At 38.5% G+C, this 16,485-nt stretch overlaps 2 protein-coding genes and 1 pseudogene across 5 annotated transcripts; 2 read left to right on the plus strand and 1 right to left on the minus strand.

Annotated features, from left to right (window-relative positions):
* LOC104108855 (putative germin-like protein 2-1) overlaps nucleotides 1-3,337 on the plus strand; it is a 7,031-nt pseudogene extending 3,694 nt beyond the window's left edge.
* LOC138906487 (kxDL motif-containing protein LO9-177-like) lies at nucleotides 2,709-6,767 on the minus strand. Of its 4 annotated transcripts, none has more exons than XM_070195391.1 (4): nucleotides 6,516-6,767; nucleotides 4,914-5,066; nucleotides 3,921-4,028; nucleotides 2,709-3,290 (listed from the first exon to the last, which is right to left on the minus strand). In XM_070195391.1, the coding sequence occupies exons 1-3, from the start codon at nucleotides 6,677-6,679 to the stop codon at nucleotides 3,926-3,928; spliced, it is 420 nt and encodes a 139-aa protein (XP_070051492.1). In that variant the 5' UTR covers nucleotides 6,680-6,767; the 3' UTR covers nucleotides 2,709-3,290; nucleotides 3,921-3,925. The 4 variants fall into 4 exon arrangements, with proteins under 4 accessions (XP_070051492.1, XP_070051490.1, XP_070051489.1 ...); XM_070195389.1 differs by lacking the exon at nucleotides 2,709-3,290 and adding an exon at nucleotides 3,577-3,813; XM_070195388.1 differs by lacking the exon at nucleotides 2,709-3,290 and adding an exon at nucleotides 3,577-3,821.
* Nucleotides 6,768-7,701: 934 nt separating this feature from the next.
* LOC138906488 (uncharacterized) lies at nucleotides 7,702-11,832 on the plus strand. Its single transcript, XM_070195392.1, has 2 exons — nucleotides 7,702-7,999; nucleotides 11,436-11,832. Exons 1-2 carry the CDS (start codon nucleotides 7,814-7,816, stop codon nucleotides 11,625-11,627), a joined length of 378 nt encoding a protein of 125 aa, XP_070051493.1. The 5' UTR covers nucleotides 7,702-7,813; the 3' UTR covers nucleotides 11,628-11,832.
* The last annotated feature ends 4,653 nt before the right edge of the window (nucleotides 11,833-16,485 follow it).

Raw genomic sequence — 16,485 nt, forward strand, 5'->3', positions numbered from 1 at the left:
ATATAAGCCAAATGTAGTCAACAAAGCGATCGTGCTAGAATCACAGGACTCGGAGAATGCCTTACACCTTCTCTCCGGTCAACAGAATTTCTTACCCGGACTTTATTTTCACAGACCATTAATAATAGAGTCAAATCTTCCTTTGGCTAGGGATTCAAATAAAAGGTGACTTGCAACACCCAAAAATCAATTTCAAGTGACGACTTTATCAATAAAATAATCTATACTCAAATTTGTCGCTTTAATTGGAAAAACTTTTAACCCACAATCCATAACATAATATATATCTTTTGAGGGTAAAACGGGGTGTGACAGTTCTGGCAACTCTGCTGGGAAACATTCAAGAATTCGAGCTTGTACATTGACTTTATTTGGCTTTATTAATTTTTGTATATAATTGTGATCTATTTGGGCCTAATGTGCTACTTTTCTGCTCTTTACCACTTTAATATTGTTGAACTGTATTATAAACTATCTTCTTGCACACCCCCTATGAGTCTTCTAAATACAAACTCGGGAATCGCGGATACGCGCCCCATTCTTTTTTTGAGATAAAGCCGGTGGGCATGGGCTACCGGTGAAGGATTATTAGTCACCCATGTTTAAGAACGGGGAGGGTCCAGTAGTTAAGCCGGAGAAGTATTGCTCGTGGTACGCTACCCCTTCCCAACTCGAGTTGTCCGCACGTTTTATGACCAGTCTAGATACACCTCATCCCCTAGGATTTTTAAAACCTAGAAGAATAAGCCATATGCCTGGTTATCCCTAGTAGGATCACTTAGTTGCATCATCTGTATTTGACTTAGCGAAACTCGGTATAGGGGCCGGGTTCGTATAAGACAGGTATCCTTTTTGAGACCATCATGTTCACTTATGTGCTACTTGCTTCATCATTTGGAAGGCTTGTTTGCATTGTTAACTCGCTTTAGAAATTTAGTTGAGCAGAATTGAAAAAAAAACTTTCTCCAGTTTTGTACAAATAATCTTTTTTTTACTATAAAAGAAAATTTTGAAGAAAAAAAAAATCAAAAATGGTCAAATCTATCAAGTCTTGGACCGAATTACGCGGGTCTGATTCTCACCAGATGTGAGATACGTAGGCAAGCATGTGTAGTTAGGTAATGTTTTTTAAAATATGTATATATATACTATGTATTGACACTCCTTGATTTCTTGGTAAGTTTATTTCTTTATATTTTGACCCCCCTTAATAAAAATTCTGGCTCCGCCACTGATCGTTGATCGGGTCAAACACATGAAATTAAGTTTTCGCACATACTAAGACTTCCCTTCAAAACATTAATCGTGCATGTATCATTTCATCTTATGCGCCATGTATTAATATATACGTACGTTGAAAGATTATATGATTGATAAACGTATCAGTAAATGAGATAGGAAAAGAACATCCTACTAAAAAGGGTAAGTTGCGAGCTGCACCGACAACATTTTAGAGACAATACTTTGTTTTAATGGTATGAACAGTTCAAGTAATGCTGGTGCATGTTCATCCCAATGTTACAGTCAGTGGCGAAGCTAGAAAGTTTTTCAAAGGTGTTCAAATTTTAAAAGAAGTGAAAAAAATTTCCGATAAAGGGTGTTCAATATGTGTTATATACATCTAAAACGTAATATTTTATCTATGTACACAGTACAATTTTTCGACGAAGGGCGGTCAGTTGACAACCCTTATGACCATGTGGCTTCGCCACTGATCACAAGTAAATATTAAAATTCTTAAATTTCTTTTCCGACGGCTGCTCAATTTCGTTTTTCATCAGAAAAGAATTAAACCAAATAAATCCAAATAACACTTTTCCCACATCATTTTTAGGAATTAACATCATGTAAAATGGAATTAAAAAGTAAACGCATATATAAATGTATGAAATTCCAATAATTCTTTTATAAATAACTTCAACTCCATATCTCCGCAGTTGGCAGTTCCCCTCACCCCCTCAGCCACCCCCAAATAAAAGAATGCGCTTATATATAAGAAGCAATACTTTAAGGAAGAAATAAAAAAAGGTTGGGCAGTGAGGTTATAATCCATATACAATCAGAGAAAAAAATAAATAAATCGTCACTACTTCTCACACTTGACATTTGGAACGATGAGAAATATTACTGACTCATTCTGTTACGTATATTTAAGGATACATAAGAAGACACAGAGATCCGTTAACTTAATACCCTTTGCCGCATTACTATTACTCCCAGTCTTTAGCGACATTTTATTTTATGCAACTCGAAAAGCTTGCTACTTAAGCAATTCATTATTCATTATTTCTAAAGCTAAAAAAAGAAAAGTTGAAATGGCTTTAAGGTTCTTTGTGTTAGGGCTATTGTTTGGAATATGTTCAGTGACTTTAGCAAGATTTTTGCAGACTCCACTAGCTCAGGTATATATATATATATATATATATATATATATATATATATATATATATACTACTATACTTTCTACTATCCTCTGGGCATTATTGCTTCATTTCTTGATAAGTACTGTTCCAATCTAAACCTGGAATTTGCAAGGTTTACCCTCGTTTTTTTTTTCCTTCCCTTTGTTCCTTTTTGTCTCACTATTTAATTTTTAGTATTATCCTAAAAAGCTTGACACCTTTTTATATTTAAAAATATTTTAACTTTAAGATTTTATAGTCACATGTAGACGGACAAATTCCAATAACTAGTCATTCTTTCTCAAATTCCGAACCCAATCAACTAGCTTCACATAAATAAAATAAAACTGAGGGAGTAACATAGAGTCTTGTTATCCATGAATATGTACTTACTCTGTAAAAAAATGACATGCAGTACATGTGAACGGGAAAGTTTGCAAGGACCCTAAGCTAGTGAAAGCAGAGGACTTCTTTTTCAGTGGGTTGCACATAGCAGGCAACACATCAAACCCATTTGGAAACGTTGGGACTAAGACAACCATTCCAGGACTCAACACACTTGGCATTACAATGACTCGTGGAGATTTCGCGCCATTTGGATTGACCTCTCCTCATATTCATCCTCGTGCAACGGAAATGGTGCTACTCCTCGAGGGTTGTCTGGAAGTCGGATTTATTACCTCCAACCCTGAGAACCGTCTCATCACAAAGTTACTTGAAATTGGTGATGTTCTTGCCACAAGGTCTCGTCCATTTCCAGCGAAATGTAAGAGACGCTCATGCTGTTGCGCTTTCAGCTTTTAGCAGCCAAAACTCTGAACTCACTCGTGTTTCTACTGCTGTGTTTTGGATCCACTCCAGCCATTCCTGTTGATCTTCTTGCTAAATCTTTTCAAATTGATGAACAGACGGCAAGTCAGATAGGTGGAACATGAAGGAGGACAAAACAGTTTGGATATCGTCTCTTCTTATTGCATTGTATCGTATTGTTACTTTAAACACATTGTTTGTTAGGATCGTTTACAATTCTCAGCTCTATCAGATTGGAAGTCCTAGGTTCTTTTGAGGGCATTACAATTCTAAGCTCAATCAGCACTGGACTTAACATAGCCAACTAGTTTTACCTCGATGTTATCCTTCAACCTCACTGGCAAAAGGGTACGGAGATGAAAAATGCCATAAGCATGGGAAAAATCCTCATTTAATAATAACAAGGCATACATTTTGATTTCAAGAACGAAATATTTGCTCTTTCATGTCATCAATCAAAGTTTTACCGGGAGGCTCAGAATCCTTGTAATAAACATATCAGTGCCTTGTCTCCAAAAAGGTTCGCGCAAAGTGCAAATCAGATTAGAACTACCGTTCAAGAGAGACCACGACTAATCGTAGCACGCTTTGAAATATACAGCTGCAGAACTATCAGAAAACAATTAAGCTCTATCATAAAGTATCCACCCCAAGCCAAATTTTCCATATCTAGAATGGAAGAAATAGAAGAAACAACATTTACAGTACCAAACTTATCGTGGCATTTCAAGATCAGGTCTTTGATCGAGTGCCTGAATTGTTGTATTATCTGGAAGTGCATCAGGGTAGGTTGACATGATTTTTGCCTTCATGCTCCTGAAGAGGAAAAATAAACATTTGAAAGTAAAATAGGAATAATTGGGTAAACCACAAAACAAAGTAGTTCGCAATTTGGGGAATAGATCCTGTAGTCTAAGAGTGCATGGTTTTCTCTCTCAAAACATTATACTACCATCCAAAATGCTGATAATAACGAAAATGGACTTCTCGAGTCTAACATAAAGTCATTATGCAATTTATGTTTTGGCCTCACCTAGTTAGCAGTTTTAACGCTTGAATCAAGTTCTTTTAATTTGTGGGAAATGAAACTGGGTCTGTTTATGTGAGCTTCTTAAACATAGCTGGTCTAAGCGTAGATGAATGAGAAGGTTTCATAAATTGATGGCCAGCATGAAAATAGACCAAGTGATCCTCTGAATACTGAATTTTTGGAATGTGCAAATACTGAATAACAGAGCCTAGTTGGATTGAAACATGGTTGATTGAGTATTATGGAAGATTACGATAGGTTTTTTGTATTCCTCAAAATTTTTACCTTAGGCGAGGAGGAATTTAAAGTGAAAACCATGAGATTGGATCAAACTGCCGAAACGGTAGCACAACGTATCACATGCAACAAGCCAGCAATTGAAGAAAAGGAAGATGATGACTTTGATGCAAAACACATCTTTTAAAAGAAAAACAGAAGCAAGCAAAATATACTTTTTTGTTGCCACAGAGATCACGGATGAAAAGGTTGAGTAGATTCTAGTGAAATTTTCAAATAATGAACCGAGTAGTTTATCATTAGCAAATCTGTAAAGATGACTTATTAGGTGCAATTATAATGAATAGTCAAGCAAATCCAGCTACTCCTGGCAAAACTGATATTGAAATTTCAGAAAGAAGAGGATAATAAGAGGACGAAAAGGATGGCCATACCTCAACTTCTGAAATATGTAATCAAGGTCTGACTTCATAGATTTTAAGAGACGTGTATTTCTAGAGAAATCTGCCGAGACCTCTGTGAAACAATGCTCTGAATACTCATTGAAGTGCGAAAGAACTGCATTGCTGTCCTGCAAACGTCCCAATCTGCATTTTGAGTGTACAAGACATAAGGTAATCGTGGAAAAAGGCACCAAGAAAGACAATGAACAAAAAGTACTGAACGAACCGATAAATTACATGGTAAAAAACCTCTTCCAGAATTATGACAAATAGCTATCACAAAGGTGGCAGAAAGTTAAGTTTAAAGGAGGTGGCAGCTCCGAAGAGTTCCAGAACAGGCTGATATTCATGACCACATCCTAATCACAACCGGTAGAAAAGTACTACAAGAACTAATTTCTTTAGTGCACCAATGCAAAATCGACCATGCTTTAAGCAAGTTCGAGAGGCAGCATATCTCAAGCAGAAGTCAGAGCTTCAAACAAGACATAAGGTGTGTTACGGCTTCTTGGCAGCAACTTTAATAGGAGTTTCCAACTTTATGCTACTAAGCATCGTCTCAACTTCTTTCTTCTTTTCTTTTTTCTTGATAAGTGACTGAAATAAAGCTTCTCAAGGAAAATTTCTCTAATCAAATGATAATACAGCTTTTGGATCCTAATTTTGACAGCTTAATTCTCATAAAAAGAGAGAAACTTGTGCATGCGTGGATCTAATTCTTACAAATGGTAAAACTGCTTTCCTTCTAGACTCAACAACTCCGGAAGATAGTGTTTTTCTGCAAAGATTGAAACTTTTGGCTTTTGAAATGCTGCCGCACCCACTGAACATTTGCCCATGTAATGCCAATGTTTATTTGGAAAGCTTATAATGTATTAAGTAATAAAACTGATATTTAGAAATTACTTATTCATCCAAAGGCTGGTTCTAAGTTGATGGAACAACACCTAGAACTCATCATCTATGAGACCAGGGGCGGATGTAGCATAGCAGTTCATTTGAACCTAGTACTTTCGGCACAAAGCATAAATTTATGTAGATATGAACCGTAACTATAAAAATACAATGTATCCGATACTTAAAACCTTAAAGGTTGAACCAATAAAGTTTAAATCCTAGATCCGCCTCTGTATGAGACTAGAGACCGGTTTACCGAATGCACACAGAACGCACAAATCCATCAACTAATCACATCACTAGCAACTAATCCTCTCATTACCAATTATTAAAAAATATCCATATGTGACCAAACGCTGGTTTAACAATTAAACACCTCTGACCATAATAAGTCAATGATTGAATCTAAAGCAAGAATAAAAAGACCGAACTTGGGTCCACCCAAAACTGTATAGCCTAATGGGGCAATGCCTACGTAGCAGATACTATGCTCAGGAAGAACTGAACAGAGTAAAAAATGAATACAAGTTCAGATACATCTGATACTTCACAAAATAGCAGTCAAGAAACAAAATTGACTTTTTATCTCATGCTCGGGAAAAAATTGAACAGCTTCTATCATCAGATATGTTCCAAGGAAAATTATATATAAGGAAAAAAAATTGAATGAATGAGAGGTTGCAAAGAGAGAAGTACATGAGGTTTTGCAATTGCTTCAAAGAATCCAAATCCTGAGAATTGATTAGGGTTTTGAATTCTTTGGAGATCTCTTCGGATGCAGATTTGATGGATTCTTTCTGTGTTTCCTCCATTTTCTGGGTGTGTGTTGGGTGGGGGGGGGGGGGAGGGGTTAAGTACATTGGATGATTACTATTTTGTTTTGCATAAACTGCGTCTCTTCTTCGATGAATTGCAAGTATCCTCTCTAGTTTGAAAAAATTACATTCATCTCCCAAACAACTTAGGCCTTTTTGGCCAAACTTCAAAAATATTTTTAATTGAATTTTCAGCAACTAGTAACTTGGATTGCTTTGGTGTTTAGCACACTCTACTTCCAACTAAGAGGTTGTGACTTTCAGTCACCCCAAAAGCAAGGTGGGGAGTTGTTGGAGGGAGGGAGCCGAGTTTCTATCGAAAACAGCATCTCTACCCCAGGGTAGGGGTAAGGTGTGTTTACACACTACACAGACCCCACTAGTGGGATTATGTCACCCCAAGAGCAAGGTGGGGAGTTGTTGGAGGGAGGGAGCCGAGTTTCTATCGAAAACAGCATCTCTACCCCAGGGTAGGGGTAAGGTCTGCGTACACACTACACAAACCCCACTAGTGAGATTATACTGGATTGTTACACAGACCCCACTAGTGAGATTATACTGGATTGTTGTTGTAGTAACGTGGGTTTGATATGTAAATATCACTTTTGTTATTAGTGCAAAGGTTCTATTTGAAATTGTATATATATATATAATTTCATTAATAGTTGGGGTCAATCAACATTCTTGCCGTTACAAAAACGGATTATATATGCCATGGCATATGTATTTAATAATTATAAAAAAATTACTTCCTTTGGTCCATTTTAATTGACTTTTTAATTTTTTTTGTGGTTCATAATATTTGATTTTCAGATACCAAGAAAGAATTAACTTATTTTTTCCACAGCTTTTCTTGGAGTAAATAGATTAGAAGTATTTGTTATACTTTCAATGAATAAATTAAGAATAATATAATCAATTTTATTGCTAATTAATGCTATAAAAAGTATAATCCTTAATGTTTGTGAAAACTATCAAAAATCAATTAAAGTGGGGAGGGAGTATCAAATTTGCCTTTGGGGTGCAAAAGTCACAAATACGTGACATATGAGGGTGAAAACTAAATAAGTGCATTTATAATTTTATATAACAAATAGTAACATTTTCTCAACACAAAACCCAAAACCCCAAAAGCGTCTGAAGTTTGAAGTCTGTTAGCAGTATTCAGCAGCGGTAAAGATGAACAAGAAGGAGGTGTTGAAGTTAGCTAAAGGGTTTAGAGGAAGAGCTAAGAACTGCATAAGAATAGCAAGAGAAAGAGTTGAGAAGGCGCTTCAGTATTCCTACAGAGACCGTCGCAACAAGAAGAGGGACATGCGTTCCCTCTGGATTCAACGAATCAACGCCGGAACTCGCCAACACGGAGTATGTACCATTCCCCTTTCTCTTTTTCTCCATTTGACATGGTGCGTCGAAGGCAAGTGAAGAGTCTATAATGAATTTGGTGAAAATCGTTTAGGGATCTAGATCTTTGTGATGAATTGATGAAACATTTTTGAAATGGGTAACTAATCCGGTCCTTTGTAAGTTCTTTTTATGTATAATTGAGTGGTCCAGTTAGCAGCAGGCGGAAATAAAGAGTGGCCGCATAAAATGTTGAATAATGTCAGATAGGAAGCGAGAAGTGAGTTATTAGACTAATAAGGTCTTTTGCAAGAATGACATAAACAAGTCTTTTATCTGACTATACTCTGGCGAATATGTGACATAGGACAAGTTACCAGCTATGCTTTGCAAACATCCACTCTAGTTTTGCATAGAATGGATACACAACCTAAATAAGAATATCAAAGGATTATCATTAAGTCATTCCCTGACTCTCAACTGAAAAAGATTGAGCCTGGAGAACATGGCATAGTTACGTATAAGCTAATAGACAGTCTACATGCTTCCAAGCTTGTAGAGAATGTCAAAATGTCATTCCTTTCCTTACTGTCTTACACTTTTTCTGATTAAATAAGGATGCCCTATTGACACCTAATATGTAGATCACTTTGTTCACGGGATAGGAATGCGTTTGCAATTTGCTACCCAACTTAAAATAGCATGTAATAGGCGTGTTTAGGTCCCATTTTAATATACTAAAGTAACTATGTACTCCATATTTTGGTTTTCTTAAGTTAATGGGAATTTGAAAGGTTTAAAGAATATTGTTACTAAGAGAAGATTACTGGCATCACATTTCTCTTAAGTTGAGTTGGATTTAAACTGAAAAGTTCTTTGAAATTTGTAAAATATGAGGATTAGCCACAAGGATTTTGGTTAGATGGCGAAGTAGTACTGTGCCGGTTGTGTGGTAAGAGCACATCAAGAATTTAAGTCCTAGTTGGTGAACAAGTCTGGTATTTAAGAGTAGTAGTTATGAACCTTGTAGAGAAGGGTAGAAGGAAGGTTCATATCCACAAGTTTTGAACTGGAGCAACAGATATCTTGGTTTTTAATAGACCCAAAATAAAACACAAAAATAATAATACATCTGTGTTGATAAAAATACCTTGTATTATATCCACAAATTCACACTTGTAGAGAGACCGATATTTTGGAAGCCAGCTTTCAGTGGAGTGAATTTTGGAAATTATGGTGTGAAAGAAGCAAAGGGAACAGGGAGTGAAAAGAGAAGGTTAGAGGACTTAAGTCCCATAATCCTTGGACACAAATGCTTCCTCCGAACCTTCTCGACATAAGGAAGCTTGTTTTGGAAAAGGCTTCTTGAAGTGTGTCAATACAAACAACAACAACAACAACAACAACAACGTCCCAGTAAAATCCCACAAGTGGGGTCTGGGGAGTGAAGTGTGTACCCTGACCTTACCTCTACCCCGAGGGGTAGAGAGGATGTTTCCGATAGACCCTCGGCTCAAGAGAACGAAGTGTGTCAATACAAATGCTATTATATTTGTCTCCGATCCTGTACTGCTGCTGGATTTTAGAAATTTTGTCGTGCTTACTGAAATTTTCGGCATGAGATTAGAATACAAGCATGGTAGTAAAATTACCTAATTAAATTAGGGAGGCCTAATATGGCAGTCAAAGAGCAAAATTGCAGGACCCTCGGTTTTCGGCTGTGAAAACAATATATGCAGGAATTAAATAAGATATTTCTTATAGGAAGACGGACATTAATATGAAATGAGCGGATATGAACCATGAAATGCATTTGAAATTCAGGGGGTTTTTTTGGATAAAGGAAAAAAGGAAAACCCGGTGCACTAAGCTCCCACTATGCGCGGGGTCCGGGAAAAGGCCGGATCGCAAGGGTCTATTGTACGCAGCCTTACCCTGCATTTTTGCAAGAGACTGTTTCCACGGCTCGAACCCGTGACCTCCTGGTCACACGGCAGCAACTTTACCCGTTACGCCTAGGCTCCCTTCTTTTTTTGATAAAGGAAATTCAGGAATATTTTACCAGCTATAGGGAGGGTATTTTACTTGAGATTTTGTTAGGAAAACAAAGTTTCAGTTCTCAACGCTAAAATGGCTGCAGAATCACAAAGTGGAGTATGTCATGGTAGACAAATTCTCTAATAGTTCCTATCTTAGATATTCTGCTATTTTTCAGAAGCAACATTGTATTTTTTGAATGGTTGTTTTTTCCCAATTGCTTACAGATATGAATAAGGTGACGTTCTTATGCTTCATGATCCTGTTAAGCTTTCCGCTATTTGCTTTTAGAGATTTGGACATGGAGGATTTGGAAAAAAACATACATTTTCTAAGTTCTACTCTACAGTTATAAAATCTTGCAGAATCAAGCTCTTTACCCTACAAGTTGCTTTTCGAGGTCACCATCCTAGTATTTGGAATAATATATCTGCATAGCAGTAGAACACTGAGATTCTTGGGTGTTTCAATATCCATTTATTCTCTCTTTTTTTTCCTTTACAAAGTTGGTGTCCGAGTCAGCTTCAGCGCTCTTCGACTATTTTACCGGTTACCCGTTACCTTCCACCAGTACAAGAACCGGGTAACTCTGCCACCGAGGTGGCTTAGGTAGATGAGAAAAATCTTCTACTCTCTATCTTCTTTAGCATTGTGGAAAGTCTGCAAATCAATATTTGTTTGACTATCCAAATGCCAATTAAGCAATGAAATATATAGCTCGTAGCCTCATAGTTGGAAGATATTGCATTGTTGCCTTGATATGATGAAAAGGAAGAGAAATGAATTTTGTAGGTGCCGCAAGGTATCCTTAAGTAACATGAAAAGTTCCCAAAGTGACTTCACTTCCAAACTGGCACGGATATCCTTTGCTTGTTTTTGCATGTGCCGCACTTGCAGCCGTACATGCTGCCATCTAATATATTAACTGTGAAATTCATTACTTTTCGGGATCATGTTGTCGGATGCATTGGGTTAATCTATCCGTTCTTGTACATTTTTTAAGGTAGAACAGGATTGCAAAGAGAGTGATATATTAATCCCCTTGATTAGATAATTAGGCTTTGTGATCATTTATATCTTCTTTTCTTCATTCTTCTGTTTTCTGATGTACTCCTTTTTTATTCCCTAAACTTATCAGCACCAAAAGTATATGAAACTCTCTTTCGTTCAGCTGCGTAATAAGGAGAAGATTCAGCAGGGTACTTTTAACTGTAGTGAGCTGCTTTAATATGTTTGTGGAGAGTTTTGGCCTTTATTATCACTTTATCTGTCATCTATTCATATCTGATGTTCCTAAATGATTTTTATTAGCACATCTCACTACAAGTAAACAGAAAGCACCTTTGTGTCATCTACTAAATAATTTTTTGATTCGAGTCCTGAGTTAATTCCATTTGTTTAACATTTACTCTATTTCTAGGTAAATTATGGCAATTTCATGCACGGGCTGATGAAGGAGAACGTACAGCTGAACAGGAAAGTCTTGTCAGAATTGTCGATGCACGAACCATACAGCTTCAAGGCCCTCGTGGATGTCTCTCACAGTGCTTTCCCCGGAAATAAGAATGCGATAGTACCTTCAAAGAAGGAAGGCCTAGCTATTGTTCTTTGAAGTAATTTCCTATATTCTGCTGCTGTGTACTCTTTTCTTCTATGTTGATCACTGATGAGTTATTTATTGAAGTCCCGGGAAGTAGAGTATGGGCATAATTTGTGCTAGCATTTCTGGAAGTCTCCTGTTTCATGTAAGTGCTTAAATGGACGATGTGTTGCAACAATTCATTCAATCTATCAATGAAATATGTTTTAATCCCAAACTAGATTATTTCCTGCTTTATTTAAAGTCTAAACACTTTCAGTTTCTGATTTTTGAATAATATAGGAAACTTTTTTTGGCACCGTTTTTCTCCTCTTAGCAGATAGTACAAACCATAAAGATAAAGAATCCTTTTTCCACACAATAACAATTTCTTGAAATCCTATTTCCCTTCTCCTATCTCTTCATCCTTTTTCCACATTAACTCATATGAAATAAACCCTAATAAACTGGCTTTCTTCCGCCATTCTTTTCCAACCCTATTAACATAATGTCCAATGTTCCAGATGATATCCTATTTCCCATCCTTACTGGGCTGCCAGTTAAATCTTTGTTACGCTTTCAATCCGTTTCTAAGCCATGGCTAATCTCTGACAATAAATTCAAGATAACTCATTGTGATGAATCCAAAGCCCTGGGACGCGTAACAAGTATTTTTGTTATTACATTTAAGTATTTAACCAAAGTTTATGTTGTCTGTTCTGCGAATAAGAATTTTTGGACGTTAAAAAAAACTCTCCTTATATTAGAAAAAAGTTTAGAAGATCGTCGGTTTGAGAGTGTTAGCGAGGGTATTAGCACTAAAGATTGTGTATATTGGTCTCTAGACAACATAGGTTATGTATATTGGTCTTTAGATCCGATCAAGCTTCTCCAATACGTGCTTCCTGCAATACCAGATTTTGTAGGTGAAAATGACTTGTTCCGACTGTCTACTTTGAAAGATTGCCTTAGTTTATATGGTGGCAAAATCAATGGTACTGGCTATAGGTGAGTAATCTTGATTTTGTTTTTCTTTCAATTTCATAATCTTTGCAGTAGGCTTTTCTGGATTCATAAAAGTGTGTTTACCCTAAAAACGGATAACAATTGAATTTATACGCGGTTTTAAGAATACGTGATATAACTTGGCACAAATTAAGAAGACAGATTAATATTGAAATTGACAATAGAAGAATAAATGCAAACCACGCGTATCGAATTGCCTTGGCCCTCGAGTTTGACCACCTTCGAACCAAAGATGTTTCAACTGAAGTATGAACATGCTAATAGAGTAACATGATAATAAAAACTAGAAAGTGTCAGTATATTGCTTTATGTTACGTTGATATGATGTCTATTACAAATGATCAGACCCCTCTTTGTATAGTAGGGGTGTCCTAATTTTGGTACAATTCTATACAGGGTAAAAAATCTTATGATTTGCTAATTACTCGGCTTCTCCTTGATATGTGCCGAGATTTCCGCCGTGATCCTCGACCGATCTCGAATATTTCGGTTGTCCGTTATTTGTCTCGGTAAGTTTTCCTGGATCTTGCTCGGTTTTGATCTTGATCGGTCTTGATCTTGCTCGATCTCGATCTTGTTTGGTCTTTGGGTCACGAGCTCGACAATCTAATTTTGCATCATGGTTCGATGTAATACAAGGTCGAACTTTAACCTGTCATATTTCAGTCTCGATTAATCACACAAGGGGCGAGCCCGGTATTGACCGTATACAGATAGTCCCTCGTTTCTCGGAGAGAAGATGACGAGAAACGATATGAACTTCTGAATCCCGTCTCGATGGGCCATGACATAAGCGACGAACATCACTGATACACCCGACTATGACGTAAGCAACAAATGGATATCGAAACCTCCCGTCGGTCCAATTACCAAGGTATTAAATGCCTGTCAGTTGCTAGTCGGCCACTCTGGGTTCTGAACTGTCACCAGCAAGCTATAAGTACTTTAACCTTCCTCTATTCAAACTTTACGTTCAAAGCTCCTCCTATTCTTGTTTCTTTTCAAAAATCCCTTTGCTTTGCAACTCTTGCACCCAAATTTCTTGAACTTTTAGTAAATCGCATACCATCCTAATTCCATTTTCTTCTGTTGTACAATGGCCAAAACTTCTAAGACTGTACCGCAAAAGGAGGCCGCATCTTCATCACGACCCGCCAGTGACGGGGCTGCGGCGGAACCTCATCCTGAGGAATTCATTCCGGCAGGGTGTCCTACTGTTGCCGATTTTAAGATTGAAAAGACCTCCTCGGTACCAGGTCGATGTGAGCCGGTCTCGAGGTACATATGCACAATTACCGATGATCTCCTCACCAAGGTTAAAGAGGATTGCAATTGGGTCGATAAGCATGTGGTGGTACCTTCGCCCGAGGAATCGATCACCACCCATGTGGAGGGTTTTCTAAGTGTTTACACTTACCCCTTCACGTTGGGTCATTTAGACCCTATCATTATTGCTTTCTGCAAGAGGTATGACGTGACTTTTGGCCAGATCCATCCTTCCTTCTAGATAATAGTGATTCTCCTCCGATTCTTCGTAAGCAAAATCGAGGGATGTCCCTTTACCCTCGATCACCTTATGCGCCTCTACAGTCCCCGACTCTATCAAGGAGGGTTGATCAAGCTTGCTCGCCGGGCCAGCAAGGCCCCGTTCTTGAGTATAGACGAGGGTCGGGACCGAGGTTGGATGGGCCGATTTGTTCGAATAAAGACTTCGGACCTGATCCTTGCCGAATACATGCCATTTCCTGAGAAATAGAACATGAATCGTAAGTAGTACTTTGCCTTGAATGTTCAACCTTGTTGTTTTACCTCTTATCTCCTTCCTTATCGATATTTTTGGTGTTGCAGTTGTGGCCCAGGTGCCGGACGTAGTTCCTGAACTCAAGGAATGGGTCGAAGGCCTTGTGTCACAGAGACCATATTCCGAGCGTGCTTGGATGGAATTATCGAAGGGTCAATAAGAGGCCCGTTGTCATGGTAAGTTTTCTCTTTTGATGTAATAATGTTTAATTCCCTCCTCGTACAGTCGAATTCTTATCGTTCTGTTTTCTTTTGTAGGTCTCCCTAAAGATGTTGCCATGAGGCCTCTATCTGGTGAGGAGGATGTGCCTCTCAAGTCCCCTGCTCCGAAGCAGGGTGATGAAAAGAAGAGGAAAAGGGTCTCGAGTTCCCCAAACTCGGAAAAGAAGAAACCGAAGAAGAGGTCGCGCAAGCCCAAGGGAAGCACCGACGCTCTATCCTCGGACTCAATCCACCGATTAAGGGACGAGTCAGAAGAAGAAGAAGAAGAAGAAGAGAAATCCCAGTTGGTGACCCGTGTGCGGACAGGTGTTGTGATGCTAGGGTCCTCTGAACCGGCGGATGTCGAAATCGGACTGTCCCGACATGAGGAGGTCGATGAGGGAGTCTTAGCCGAAGCTCCTAAACCAGAAGGGGTTGAGGCCACTCCGCCCCAAGCTAAGGGGGTCGAGAGAGAGACTGGGGGTGACGCTTCTCGAATAGAGGAAGGTATCCCGAGAGACGAGCTAAGGGTGATCGACATTACCGGGTCCCCTCAGATTTTAGACGCCATGATTCGCGAGGCCGGTATGTTAGAAAGTCGTTCTTACGAGGGGCCTCAGGGGGCGATTGATATCCACCACTTCTTGGACAGATTTGAGTCCACTGCCTTCGAGGATATCACTGGGCTCGGAGACTTGCCGGTGCCAAATAAGGTACCATCGCCTAGAGCCAGTGGGTCTTCCTCGAGCCAAAAATTGGTGAACCGATTCCCGGCCCCGAGCGTCGACCCTGGACGAAGACGGTTAATAGCTTTCTTTATCCCGGAGTATGTTTCAAAAATAATCATATTCAAGTTTGTTTCAAAAGGTAATCGGGCTAAGTCTGTTGCAGCCAGTGGCCCCGAACCGGCCAAACCCCGAGTCCCCCTTCTACCAAGCTGATGCTAGATGTGAATACCACCCATACTGAGGACTGTTTGGACCCTCAAGAGGGTAGTTGAAGACTTAATTGAAGCCAAAAGAATGGTTCTTTGGGACGAAGAGGCTCTTGATGTGACGAACAATCTGTTGCATGCTCACAACATTGGGCCAGACGTTGGAATGATCTGTGATAATGAGGAATTTGATCTGGCACTGAAGGCCATGGTATCCATTGCCGAGACAGAAGAAAAGCAAAAAAAAATGGTCGCCAAACCTGAAAAGTTCTTTGTCAAACGGGAGTCTCGGTAGCTAGTCTTGCTGTCTTTTCTGCTTCCGGATTATTTCAGGGTGTAATCTGGATGTTTTACTTTATTGTCTTACTTTCTGATGTAAACCCTTCTATCTTTAAAAAAAATTTTAAAAAATCAAATAAAATTAATATTTCATTGTCCATGAATGTTTCTTTTCTTAATCTTGTCACCTTTCTTATTTTTTTTTCAGTTCTGTTAATGTAAATTTTAATAACATGACATACTTGCGGACTTCATGCCCAGATCCTAAGATACTGTCAGACCTCTAAATAATGAATCAAGAAGCAGAATGTTTTGAAGACAAGGCTTGTAAGAAAATAAATAGAAAAGTAGAACGAAGTTGAAATTCCATCTCTTCAGATGATTGTTGAAGCCGAGATCGAGGATGATGAATTGGTTAAGACCCGATTGGAACAGTTGACTATGATTAATGAAAAATGGATGGCCGCAGTTTGCCATGGGCAGTTGTACCAACAAAGAATGGCCCGTGTCTACAACAAGAAAGTGTGGCTCAGGAAATTTGGAATAGGACAACTCATTCTAAGACGCATCCTCCCACCTCATGAAGAAGCTAAGCAAAAACTGGCTCCAAATTGGAAAGGTCCATACATTGTAATGAGAGTACGGCAAAAA

This window comes from Nicotiana tomentosiformis, chromosome 2 (assembly GCF_000390325.3).
Source record: "Nicotiana tomentosiformis chromosome 2, ASM39032v3, whole genome shotgun sequence".
Taxonomy (NCBI): Eukaryota; Viridiplantae; Streptophyta; class Magnoliopsida; order Solanales; family Solanaceae; genus Nicotiana; species Nicotiana tomentosiformis.